We start from the raw sequence: 14,589 nt of genomic DNA on the forward strand, positions 1-14,589 counted from the left end.
TTCAGCTCCTCCATCATTCGTTATTAGACCAACGGCCCAATCCATTGAAGCATCCAACGATGCATCGTTCGAATGCAAGTCAATGGGAACTCCTAAGCCCACAATGTTTTGGTCAATTGAAGGCAATCGTTCGCTGATATTTCCTGGCGTCAAATTAAATAATTTCGAAGCCAAATCGACACCAGAGGGATTGACAGTGTTAACAGTGTCACAGGCAAAACGTAGCGACAATGGCCTGGTAATAATATGCAGTGCCATCAATTTAGTGGGATCGATAAGTGTTCGCTCGAAACTTACGATAACTTCGCAAGAAGATCGACCACCTCCGATTATAATCCAAGGTCCGGTCAATCAAACACTGCCAGTGAAATCGGTTGCGTTGTTAAATTGTCGAGCCAGTGGAACGCCAACTCCAATAATATCATGGTATAGGGACGGCATACCAGTTATTCCATCGCATAAGATCAATATCACCGAATCGGGGCTGTTAACAATTGTAGATTTGGATAAGGACACCGATCAAGGCCTCTACACGTGTGTTGCTAGTTCTCGCAGTGGTAAATCTACTTGGAGCGGATTTCTTCGATTAGAAATACCAACCAATCCGAATATCAAATTTTTTCGAGCACCAGAAACATCAAAAATGCCCAGCGCACCATCGAAACCGCAAGTTATCAATGTTACGGACGACAGCATAACAATCTCATGGCTACCAAGTAATAAAATTGGTGGATCAGAAATTATTGGATATTCGGTGGAGATTTTCTCAAATAACATGAGCAAAGGCTGGATTGAAGTGGCCTCGAAGGTTGTCGACACAACGTACACTCAACGTGATTTGACATTAGACGCCACATACATTTTCATTGTACGGGCTGAAAATTTGCATGGAGTCTCAAATCCTAGTCCTATGTCGGATCCTGCTGTTGCCGGCAAGCAAATCATTTTCGACGAAGACATTGTACTAACTGAAGCGCAGGCGGTCTTGTCTTCGGGTGATGTTGTTGAACTATTGGAAGCAAATGCAACCGACTCTACCAGTGTTCGATTAGCTTGGGAGATCATTAATGGACAATTCGTTGAAGGATTTTACATTTATTCTCGGGAATTATCGTCGATCGGTGGCTATAAAATGTTAACAGTTCTGCACGGTGGTGGTGCTTCGGCGTGCACAATTTCAGGCCTCGATAAATATGCGGAGTACGAATTTTTCTTGGTACCATTTTACAAGACCGTTGAAGGTCGACCATCGAATTCGCGACGTGCAAGAACGATTGAAGACATTCCGAGCAGTTCACCCATTAACATGGAGGCTATTTTATTGAACTCGACAGCTGTGTACTTAAAATGGCAACCACCACCAAATCAAACCATCAACGGTATGTATATTACAACCGACATTATGTAACCGATATAACCGACATGTTCCTCTTTTTCTCATCTACCGATAGGATTGTTGAAAAATTTCCACGTCATTGTTCGAGGATTCGATGCGCACAATATGTCGAAAATTCTTACAAACATGACGGTCGACGGTACAATACCATCGTTGCTTCTAGCAAATCTGTCATCCGGAGTTATGTACTCCGTCAGCGTGGCAGCTTCTACTAAAGTGGGCATGGGTCCGTATAGTTTGCCAGCGATTTTGCGATTGGATCCACATACCAAAAAATTGGATCAAGGATATACGAGGTAAGAAACGAATGAAATTGTTTATTTTACTCATTTGACTGCCGTCAAAAGCCTATACCGATATAATTGTGAAATCTTTTACTTCTTTTATTGAAAGTATTGCCTAATGATTGGTACAATTCTTTTACTTCATCTGTTTCAACATAACAATTTTGTTATAATGGCCCTTAGACTACACTACTTGGAAGTCATTGCTTACTTTTTGTCGTCGCTGTAGATAACAGATGATTATCCGTTTCTAGGGTTTTGACATCTTTCTGGTGTTTCGAGAGAACTTTAAATGACTCTTCTCTGGCAAAGAAATGATGACAGATGTCGCTACGCTGACCCTCGGGGCGGAAGCAACATCATCTGTTATCATTTCTCTGATCTCCGGTAATTCTTCTCAGGACAAAAACCGAATGGTTAAACACTAGAAGTCTTCAATAATTCACGAGTTTTGCAATTACCGCCCTTTTTTAATTCTCAATCGTGAGAAGTAAGGAAATATTGTTTACATGCGTGGAAAACCGTATTTTTCATGTTTCAAGCACCACTTTCAACGCATGTAAAATCGGCTACGCACTACTTTTCATGTTTTATCACTAGTCACTAGTTAATTATACAGTTTTCCATCCGTTACGAAACGTCGGTTTTCAAATTTCATCTCCATTCTACAAACTGTACTGGGCATTTCGCGTGATGAGTCTGAGAAGTTATTGGTGAAACATTTTGCAAGTCCGCCAAAAATTGAAGCATTCCTAGTTAAAAATGGACCATAGGATGAATATAATTGTTCATTTAGGAAGAGATCATAGTCCACTGAACCGAACACGTAAATAAATTCTTAAATTCCAGTACTTTGACCAATGAGATTTATTGTGTCTTTAGTAGAATGTCTTTATAAACAGGACATAGTATTGAGAAATATTTCTCTAATTTTCAATAAATTTCACTAAAAAACTCACCAAATTTAGTGAATTTTCTAGTGAAATTTGGTGAAATACCTCTCAAAATTAGGCCCTGTTTATAAGGTTTGAACGGTTCATCTCTTCGAAATGCTAGATTCAAGATAGGTTTTGTCTAGTTTTATTCCCAGTTGAACGTTAGTAGAGTTTAGGCAAATTGATTGAGACAAGAAGGACCAATACAATCCTTTCAAATTTGATATACAATTTACTCATGAGATGATGTTCAAGGTCCTCAGAAAAATAAATTGATTCATGAGTGTTGGAGATGTGTCCGTTTTGAAATCTTTTGATTTAACTGGCTTTTTCATAAAACTCCGTTTATCATCCCTATTCTGCTTTTTCAAGATAATTGTTGTGTCAAATACTTTTCCCAGTTAATTTGTACAATAATTCCATTAGTACGTCCATGCAATAAATAAATGTATTAATTTACCGCCCGAGGGATTACTGTTAAATAAATTGACAACATCAAATGAATTTTTTTCTCTTTTTCCACAGATATCCAATAAACCACAATTTATCCGATGACATTCTCACCCAAACGTGGTTCATTGTTTTGTTGGGTTCGATCATCGCGGTGATTGTATTCCTTTTCGGAGCAATGGTCCTCTTCAAACGTATTCAATTTATTAAACAAACTTCCTTAGGCAGTATTCATGGTAAGTGAAGTGTTGATTTTATTTTTCTATTCCAAGTGTTATTGTCTATTCGGTTATTTCTTGGCAATTTAATTTTGCCCATAAATATCCAACTAGGTTAAAACGAAAGGGTACGATAATTTCGGAGCTTTTGTTTTTTGTATTATATTCGAGAAAAATGAGAGCGGAAAATATTTTGTGAACTCGTTTTTTTCCTGCTTTCTTCTCTCGTTTGTTTTCATTTTATTATCGATGTGGAAAAAGGTTAAAATTTTTGGTAAAAAACAAATAACCGGAAGTAATTGAAATTAATTTCGTGGAAGAGATAAAGTGTGAAATAAGCTAAATATTTTCGCTTTTTGCGGATAGGTGAGTGGGGGATGAGCTTAAGCTTAATTTGAACGGAACTGAAGTGTATCTTTGCTTTACGATTAATGAATCCAAAACACTTCTCTGTGTCACGAATTTTGATTCGTACGCATCAAAGGGTCATTATTACAGTCGATAAATTTACAAGCATGAAAGGGTTTTCTGTGTCCAAAAGACTGTTAATTCGTTGCTTAAAAAATACAATTCGTGCCCATATTCGCTCAACGGTGAAGGTATTAATATCAAACCGAAAGATTTTGTTGTAGGCTTAATGGACAATCTCTAACCCTACTCGAATGGATCGATTTATAATGTATGGGTCTGGTTAATAGGACATTCATGGATTATATGCGTGAGAACGTATAACCATTCAGAGGTATATGGGTCGGTAGTATAATACTGTCTTCGTGAGGACATTTTATTGGCACAATGACAAACAAACACTGTCACCGTTGCGTTAAACCAATCATTTACACTGATTTTTCGAATGATACATTTTAAATGATACCATCTCCGCACGCAACCAGCAATTTAAAATAATTGTACAGTTCGTTCCAGTCATTATTTATGCTTATCAATACCACATTGATTGAGTACTTATGTATGCATTGTAGGCGTCCTCCTTCCGTACTTAAGGCCATGAAATTTATTGTATGAATGGTATGAATACGCATTCACTCGCTTCTATTTGTTCAATAAAACAACCCAACGAGACCGCAATAATCCGTACGTAATAACAGGGAATGTCTCGTATAAAAATGACAAACGCATTTTTTTTCTGTAACCTCGTCAGGTAGTGTAATACCGTGACAAGCGGATATAACGTTTTATTCAATAATGCGATAAGGGGTTGAAAGCAGAGGAAAAAAAGAACTGTACAAACCGAGCTTAAATACAAATTTGTAGGTAACCCAACTCAACACATTTTATATATTGCCGTCGTCGACGTATACTTACACTCAGAAACAACGTCAAGCAATTTTTACTGGAACATATTCGCCTTTCTAAGCCAATATATAACACACACTTTCACATCGTTTTATAAATGTCTTTAAAAATATATAAGACCGCAAGACTTGACGACGACGACAGCACATACAAGGGAAAAAAAACAGAAATTTCATTTTTCAATTTGAAAATTATTACAGGAAATCACGCAATTGGAACGGTAAGAAAATTTCCTACACTGCCATTGAATTCGAACGGTGTGTGGATTGATCCGGCAGGTGGAATTTGGAGACAGGCATCATCGGATCATGGACAATGTGAGTGAAATTTGATTTGTTGGTTTTTCTGTCTTTATCATTTCATGGAATCGGATTAGTGGGAAAGTGAAAATCATTTCCGACGAAAAATAAACTATGTCAAGGCAGGTGCTCATGTCGTAATTTTATCCGGCAAAATGGAAATCACATTTTTTTCTGGGTTTGTAATACTCCGCTAAAATAATAGAAAAGAAAACTAAGCCGAGTCGGTTTTACTTTCGTGCAGTCTTCGATAAAAGAATGGAAAAATCGTTTGGATTTGTGTTTCATTGAAAAATCGATATTCGCAATCGGGTGCGAATTGTCAGAGTTGTGAATATTAGTCTCGGAATTACTGTAGATGTTATTTACAGTTGTAATTTCAACAGGAAGGTCATTCTTGATGTGAACATAATTTTTTTAACTTCATTTCTCCTTGTTAAAAAAGGCACTGTGCCATATGCAAGGTTTCTACTCAAAAATATTTTCCGACTGTTCGCACCCGAACAGATTGGTCTGACACAAGAAATACGTAGGTTACATTGTTCCATGCAATTGTTCATCGATTTACAGAATTTAGTTGTTCCAATATCAACCTAATCGTAACTTCCCCGGAATCAATACGCAAACTACACACATTATTCTCCAATCGATTTCGAAATAACATTTCCGCGCATATCCTACAATATCATTCCCTCTTTTAAAATTCATTTTTCAGCCACTGTCACACGAAAAGATCAGATACCGGATTATGCACAAATTTCTGGAGCGCCAATACTTCCGCTTCCTGACTACGAACGGTAAGTTATGTGAACAGATGAATTGATGATAATTAAAGGATTAATTAAATTTACATTGCGAACGAACGTGTGTGTGTGCGTATGTGCGGGACCGTTCACAAATTACGCAAACGAAAAATGACGATGCTTCCTAGCCGTTTTTGTATGAAGAAAATTTCGAAAATGAATGGAACGTTTGCTGTTATCAGACCCCATCCTCCCTCCCAGAGAGCGTTGGTAGTTTGTGAACGGTCCCCACGAATGTATATGTACCATGTGTGTCACTTATATAAATGATTTGTACGAATGTATATATTTACCGGATTGTTCTGGTATAACTAAATTCATCCACAAATATATTCATGGCATAAATGAGAGTACAATGTCACATTTAAACAGCATAATGGTTACATTATGTTTTGTGGTATTCCTGTGTATTCCTATACGTATGTAGATTCTGATAGGTTAAATAAATAATTTATTATCTCTGGTGGGATTAATCCAGTACTAATTTAACCGTTAATGCTTTAACGGAATTGATGCCGAGAAGAGTAACTAGGATCTATGGCGTGATTAAGGTTAATTAGTTGTACAAAATTACGTACCATTGAAGCGAGATAAATGTTTTCAACATTATTTTTTCGTAGTTTCAAAATGTTTCAGCTGTGCTGTTGCCAGTGCACTCAAAACTCGTTGTGAACAGGAACTATTGGAGATATAAACTTGATTTTTTGAAATTTTCCTTGTTACAGACGGTTGTTATCTGTTGTATAGTATTCGACTCGTATAACATTTGAAGTAACCGCGATATTTGAATTGTATAATTACACTAGAGCTTTTCCCATAAATTAATGTAGACTTGTGTACAGCGGGTGAACGATGGTCTAGATCTCTTTTATATTCAACCGTGTACTGATTAACATGTAAATTAGAACAAACATAAAATAAAGATTTCACAGAGAAAGAAGAGGTCATATATAGCAAAAGACATGTTCAAAACAAATGAAGTAAAAGATTTCTGAAATAAATCTCTGAAAATCTTCGATCACATGAAGTAATATATCAAATAATAAAACTGTTAATATGCTGACTGTCTATGACAGGTTAATGTATTTAGGAGATGTATTTAGAGACCAGAGTAAAAATGAAATCCTCAATTTGTTAAAATGAGTAGCCCCACTACTTAAAAGACTGTAGAGATTGTTCATTTCCACAAATTGTGGATTTCATTTCCATCCCCGAGTCCTAATAGATATGCGGTTGGCTAACGATAATCTTTATAAAACTCAATCAGTTAAAGAAGACTTAAATCAGACTCGGTTTTATACATATTTACCATTTTTAGCAGCATCAGGTTTTATTGCAACGTCTACAATCTGTAGAAATAATCTTCTTTAACAAATAGTACATAAACATTCGACCACTGTTTCGATCTGAGAGAAAATTCAAATACGTCTTTTAACATTTTGCATTAATATGCAGTTCAAAAATACCATTTCTCATCAGGTCATGGCGTACCACTCGATACAATGCTCTAAGAACACTATACCGATTTGCGCACGAAAAAGTCAGCGAATCATAGTCGAAATGAAATTTCATTGCTGGAATCCCTGTAGAAAACTCATAAGTGTACGAAAGAGATTGTGTTAGTCATCTAGGACTGAAGTAAAAGACTTTACACCAGAAAAGGTTTAAACGACGGAAGGTGTACAGACGGTTATACGCAATGAGATGTAATAAGGCGCAGGCAGCCTTTACAGTTAGATGGAGTGATTTCATGAAATTTCACTGTCTCTTACTGTTATTAGTTTTGATCCAGACAACTAAATAAAATTTAAAGTGCAGTGCACGAAAGCACTGAAATTATGGTGCAGTGCACCAAAGCAGTAGAAATTATGGTGCAGTACAACATAGACATCACTTGTGTTCCAGTTCTTAAAATCATTCAAAATATCGTCTATTTTGATACAAAATCTTGTACTTCATTTGTTTTAACATACATTTTACTGTATAGGTCGTCGCTTGTTTCTATATTTGCTGTATAGGAATTTCTGTTAAGATAAATGTGTTTGTTATATGGATAAAATATGATCAAAAAGTAGATTCATAAACCCCACAGATTTGAATTGCGTAGTCGTTTTATTTAGTGTCACAACACATTTATTGGTCAAATGATTGCAAATTTAATTACAATTTCGCAATGAAAATTTCATTCTTATCTAATTTATCCATTACCGACCATTCCGACCAACCCTCGTAAACAAAAACGTAAATTCACAAAAACAACAACAAATACGTACTTGTTCCCGCACGAGATGTAAAAACAATAAAAAATATTATTTTTTTGTCGTTGTTCCAGATTAACTCCCCTAAATATGCCAGACTATGCCGAGGTAGCCGGATGTTCGACATTCAAAAATCCAACCTCACCCCTATACGATAGCTGTGGAGCCTATGCGACAACAAATCTCGTCAAAAATGCCAACATTTTCACAAATAATTTTCACAACAACAATAAAAATAGCATTTATTCAGCACCAACGAGTTGCCATTACAACGTCGCCGATAGGGATGGTGTGGGCGGCAGTGGTGGCAATAGTAATAATGGCAACATTGCCGGCATGGGACATTCGTTCGCATACTCTGAATCGAATTTTCCAACGCACAATAAAGCTACAAAAATGAATATAATTGAAAATAAAATGGACATGATAAATAATCTAAATCGTTCATCGTCATCAGCTAGTGTGCCGATGAATGGCTATGGTGGCGGTGTAATTGGTGTGGGTGGAGGCATGAAATGCGGTTCGGTCGGTACAATTCGACGCAATCGTTTACCCAAACTTGGTCATTGTGATAAAATAAGTTTCGGTGGTAGTGATAATGGAAGGACATTAGAGCAACCGTTATTTGTTAAGTCGAAAGAAGATGGTAGTTGGACGACCGTTCAAAATTCAACATATCATTTTCAAGGGAATTCGAACAGCAGTGATAATCATAATTTAAATAGTAAACATAATTTTAGTGGAAATAATGTGTATGGAGGCGGTGGCGGCGGAGGTAGCGGTTATTTGAGCAGTTTCGGCAAAAGCGATAATGTGTAATGAAACTGTGAGAATGCCGTGGTTGCATATTGGAATTGTGAAATTATTAAATTTGGTTGGGGAAAATTTTACATCGACACGAAATGGTAAGAGATTTTTGTAATATTTTAATGGACTAGAAACGAGCTGGAGCAAATTCATACCTTTCTCGCCATCGTTTGAAACGTTCATTTAACTTTCATAACTGGGGTTTTTCTAAAAAAGAGAATCCATAACGGTAGCCATTCACTAACAACAAAGTCAATTTACGTCACATCTTTCTTTATTAACCATAACAGCGAGTGTTCAAAATCTCAATAAATAAATTTCCATTGAAATCTAAACGGCCTAAATTGAGTGAACTATTCTCGCCCATTCCTGATTCACAGAATAGGTTTTTACCTAAAATATGAGCCACTCTACCAAACCGTGTATTGCAACGACATGAAGTTTGTGGCACGAGGAGAAAACATTTCAAAGCTCGCTCGCTTCGCTCGTGCAGCAATCACTCGAGTTGCAATTTTTTTCTCCGATTAAAACTGTTTTTATTTTTTTAAGAGGTGCTCAACGATGACGGCCTACGATGCCTAATTTTAGTGGGGCTGCAGCACAATTCGCTGTAATCTTTTTCTTTAATATTAAATTACTGTTGAGGCCGTGGTCTCCGTTGGAGAGACATAATATTGGTATAAAAACTGCCAATCCAATCCGCTCTGATTTGAAGCATATGGGTGAACAATGGTCAGGGTCAATTCTAATAATATGTGTAATGTAACGTAACAAATGCAGTAAAATAATGATCTTTGCCAAGACTACCTATACTGGTAACAATGGTAACATGATTGCCGTTTGTGAAAGGTTAAAAGTTTCATTTGCTGCCAAGATTTGATTCGAATTTTTATTCAATGCTTAAAATCGTGGACTATTATTCGATGTGGTCCAACACAAATAAGTCAAGCATTACTGAAAGTCTGACACCAAATTCAAATTCCCGAAAACGGACATCATAATTCAGCAGGATTACTGAAAAATTATTTATTAATTTAATTCAATACTAACGGGCTAATTGTAGGAATTGTCCATTAAAATATGAAGTGAAACAATGCGAGTGAATTACTAACATTTTGTTCAAGTCAGAGCTTGGCTGAAAAATGTCCCTCGGGGTTTCAATAAAAAAAAATTGTAAAACCCTTCATTGTCACACAAAAATTAAAAAGTCTTTCGGGTATCGCTCTAATACTCATAGGGTTAGGCCGACCCTGTTGCTTGGAGTCTTCAGTGATGTTAATTTGAAGATATTGCGTTTTTGATGTACAATTCCTCTCGCCCATCTCACTACAATACAAGAAACGACTTAATTTGACCAAAGGCATTTTATTTTCTTTTCGATGTCATCCTAGTCCATTGAATTTATGTAAAGTGTAAATCCTACGTGTGTGTCTCTTCCAAATAAGTGAATAATTGAAATTCAACGTTATTCTCCTATTAAACCGTGTACATTTTGTAAATGAAACCAAAATTACTCCAAGTAATATTATAAATATAACACAAAGGCATAAATAGTGTAGAGAACTAACTTGATTTGTTTTTTATTATTAAAAAAATTGAGAAAAAAAAATTTAAAAAAATTGAAACCTAAAAAGTATTTACCTGAAACTGTAACGCTCAAAGTCAATGTAATATCAGTCATTATAAAGTCATTATAGTTAAGCTTGGAATATTCCGAATAATATATTCGTTAATCAAAACATGTTGATTATATTATAAACAAAACGCAAATAAAGTTACAATTATCGCGAGCATATTTACTTTTGCATCACATTTCAGCAATGAAAAGTTTATATTGTTATAATTCCGAAACGTGCGGTTTTCTTCTAACATAATTAGTATAAATTAGTCGGTTATAGTCAACGTTTACCAGTTGTAACGAATAAAATCTAACCGGTGAAAAGTAGATTTTTTTGTGGTTTTATATAATTGTTATACATATCGTCTGATGATCCACAATTGATAAAAATTTTAATTCGATTTTCGAGTTTAAGGTCATTAGATCAAGCCCATTTTTGTTTACCTTTTTCTCTATTCGTATATCGTCGATTTATTGGTATGTACATAGCAATGCTCTTAGCATTAACACTCGCAAGTCAAACGTTGAAAAGCTTCCAATATTTTATACGTGTTCAATTGTATTCTGTCGTAACGACAGAGATGCAGCGCCTATTTTAATTACATCAGCCTCCAACTTTTTTTAATGTTATTGCTAGTAGCAGTGCTATGACATGAACAAATAATATCCGAAATGATGCGCTCGATACGCTCACACTGAAGACGCACAATTTTTTGTTTACTGATCGAGAGTGAGTTTATGAAAGTTATTCTTTCCCGGAAAATTTCTGAAATTGAAATAATGTTCATTCGGGTACAATGACTTACTGATCATATCAGATTTCGATGCAAGCAAGTCGACACTTCAAGTTTAAGTTGGTTCAGTGAAAAAAAAATAATAATTTATATTTTGTTTAGCTGATTCGAGTAAAAGTCGTAAACTGCTGTCGACTCTCTTTTCGTAAATTTTTTATTTCAATTATACCGATATGACCGATATGTAATGTCTATGTAATACATAGTATGACAATACGCTTGACAAGATCCGTATAAAGTAAAGCATGTACAATCGACTTTACCACTACATCAAGCGCTTGCCTCTGACTGTTTCACCCGTTTAAAGATGTCCAAACACTTTTGTTTGTATGAGTGCATCAGCTGAAAAATATCTGAACCAAAATGCCTAATTTACAGTCTCGGAATTATAAGAAGTAACAATTACAATCCAATCGACGCTATTCATTCCATATGCATTATGTTACGACATTTGTGTATGTATATGTGTGTAAATCGCACGTGGAATTAATAACGTCGATTGAAATTTTTGAAAATGTAACTTCTTATAATTCTTCCACCGTATTTCAAAGTCGCCGACTGTAGGGAGGATTGATGAAGTTTGCATGCAAGTTTATTTGAAGAATGCTATACCGATAGCTCTCTCACGCTTTAATGCTTTACGAAACTTTTGAATTTAATCATTTTTCATATCACATATCGTAGAACGTGACACCATCAATAGATTGTAGACTTCTGAAAATTCGCAGAAAGTTCTGATGGTCCGTTCATCAAACGATGGTTAAATTTTACAATAATCGATACAATATCAAAAGCGAATGTTTTATCAACTGATAGCTATTGATAATAAGCCAAATATTGATAATTGATAAAGACAAACTTACGATTTCTCAATTTATTATTTTCATTATTTGAAAGATTAAGATCGATTCATCGAACATTATCTAATCCAAACTATTTCAGTAGTTCCGGAACGTTGATAACCGTTGATAAAGCTGATGCTAAAATGGTTTGTAAAAAAATATGACTAAGCGCTCAGATTAAAGATAATTAAATCGGAATACGCTAATGACCAGCAATGCTAATTGTGTCTATAGACTTGTTGGGAGCAAATTCAAGCAAATCCGTTGTTATCATTCGCAATGATTTAAATTATAAATAAGAAAAAAACAAACAAACAAACAAAATGAGTAAATCTACAAACATAAATGTCGTGCAGTACTAATTGAATCTATTTAATTAAAATGCAAGCAAAAAAAAACTTTTTATTGGAAAAGTTCGTCAAGAAGTCATGCTTTCACAACTCCTACAAACAACATAATACATTCATTCATCTTATGGTAAAACTTTTTCAAGTAATGACTTTTTCCAATTTTTTTCTCTCTCTCTCTCTCTCTGTCGATTTTTTTCTTCCTTCATTTGGTTTGGTTCCACTTCGGTGTACACTGGGTGCACCATTTTTCCCCTTGTTAAAACGAAAACGAAATAACGGAATATAAAAAAAGGAAAAAGAAAGTTTTCCAGTTTGATTGACGTTTGTAGTTTATTTTCGTACGAAATTTATTGCTACCATGCCCAATAACCATGGATTCGGAACAAAGTAGTTTCTTTTTTCTTTCATTTTCATTTGATTTGGAGTACTAATTGTTGGCTAAGTAGTATTACTAAGTCAACACATAAAATTACTTTTTGTGTATAAAGCTAATATCAATTGAAAATGTAAATGGAACTTTTATTGGAATTGTGTGTACATAATACTTTCAATGCTGGTGCAAGTATATGGGTGAACTGAAAGTTTGCAAATATATTATGTGTTTGTCAGCAATAAAGACTGAATAAAATGGTAATTTATGTTTAATTTGTTGTATTCATCATCGGTTTGCTGATTAATAATCATAAATGTGGATGTTCAGATAATATTCACATCGCAAAGCGTACACACGAAATTTGAAAAAATGTGTACGGTCTGTACCCAAACATCTACTCATCATCTCGTAAGACTCATAAAAACTTATTGCCTAATGCAATTTATGCCCGAACTGATCATCCCAATCTCAATCATTAAAGAGGGTTTTTTCGAAGAAAAACCATGCCAAAAACGGACGAATTTTTGCAATAGGTCTCGGGTGTTGGGTAATCTAACACGAAGCGAAAAAATGGTAGTGTCAGGTAAAGTTGAAATTATGGAATTTTTTGGAACCGCTTTACTGGAACTGGTCCGGATCGAGGTCCGGACCAGATCAGGTCCATTGGTATATCAAGTAGTTATGGGTAAGATTCGGCTTAGAATTCAAAATAGATTTTAGAAAAAAAATGGTTTTTGCAATTATTTTGAATTCGAGCAGAAAATGTCATCGATCGTGAAAAAATACGTCCGATTTCGGCAGGTTCTTTTTCAATAGAATCCCTCTAATCAAAATTCAATTCATAAATAAATCAACTACCTCTCTCTTCAGAACATTAACTTTTTTGATTTTTCCTTTCTTTCTAAAGTTTGTACGTTCGTAAATTTTTATTATTAAACACAATAAACTGAAGAAAAAAGATATTTTTAAGCAAGTTTAACGTTTTTCTACTGCAAAACAAATCAGCTGAGAAATATTATTGAGAAATGAGAAAGTTAAAAATAAAAAAGAAAAAACCTAACCTTTTAACGCTTTTTGTAAATACATAAACTGAAAAAAAATGCTAAAAGTTAAAAACAAAAACTAAGTGGAAACTAAATAAATTTTTGAAAAGAAAATAAAATTTAAAAAATATTAAATTATTCAACAATTGAACAGCATAATTTAAGGATTAAACATGAAGAAAAAAGGAAATAAGAAGGAAAAAACTAAAATAATAATGTGCCATTATTACAGAAAATGACGACATCTCTTGTAAAATTGTACATTTGACCGTCCAAAACATATCGAATAAAATTATATTATTGATAAAAGAAATCGTTTCTGTTGCTAAATTTTTCATCTTAGCAAAACGACATAAATAAACATGGAGAATCAAAGAAGGTAATTGAATTGACTCTCAAAATAAGATCGATAAGACCAGAATATTCATCAAATATACGAATACACATTTGCGAATAGGCACTACGTATAATACTTTTCGCAATTCCGGTCCATAATCATCACCTTTCCATGCATCCATTTAATGTCGTCTTGAAGGTATTTATTTCACTGTATTCCTGGACGCAGTGCGATATTAACTTTTTTTTCGCACGCAGTGCGATATCAACTTTTTTTTCGCACGCTAAAGAACCTATTACCTTCAACGAAGGCCAAATTTTTATAAATAAAAATCTTGCATTGACCAGAAATCGAACCCCCGACACCAAAAGGTTTTTGAACACAAAGCAGCGACTATAGCCATTCGGCTATAGAGTCACACAATTATACCGAACGTATTGTTGAAGCGTATATACTAAGCATTGACTA

General features: G+C 34.8%; 2 protein-coding genes across 2 annotated transcripts in view; one reads left to right on the top strand and one right to left on the bottom strand.

Annotated features, from left to right (window-relative positions):
- The window catches only part of LOC119083248 (roundabout homolog 2), a 53,522-nt gene extending 39,620 nt beyond the window's left edge, over positions 1 to 13,902 (top strand). Inside the window, exons 7-12 of the mRNA XM_037192910.1 lie at positions 6 to 1,379; positions 1,452 to 1,692; positions 3,141 to 3,301; positions 4,798 to 4,914; positions 5,612 to 5,693; positions 8,032 to 13,902. Of these exons, the coding sequence (XP_037048805.1) occupies positions 6 to 1,379; positions 1,452 to 1,692; positions 3,141 to 3,301; positions 4,798 to 4,914; positions 5,612 to 5,693; positions 8,032 to 8,776 (2,720 nt within the window). The 3' untranslated portion in view covers positions 8,777 to 13,902. The remainder of the gene's footprint in view (positions 1 to 5; positions 1,380 to 1,451; positions 1,693 to 3,140; positions 3,302 to 4,797; positions 4,915 to 5,611; positions 5,694 to 8,031) is intronic.
- The window catches only part of LOC119083231 (zinc finger protein 271-like), a 700,255-nt gene that overhangs the window by 368,317 nt on the left and 317,349 nt on the right, over positions 1 to 14,589 (bottom strand). The gene's annotated exons all lie outside the window — the stretch shown is intronic.

The sequence above is a fragment of the Bradysia coprophila genome, unplaced genomic scaffold, assembly GCF_014529535.1.
Source record: "Bradysia coprophila strain Holo2 unplaced genomic scaffold, BU_Bcop_v1 contig_583, whole genome shotgun sequence".
Taxonomy (NCBI): domain Eukaryota; kingdom Metazoa; phylum Arthropoda; class Insecta; order Diptera; family Sciaridae; genus Bradysia; species Bradysia coprophila.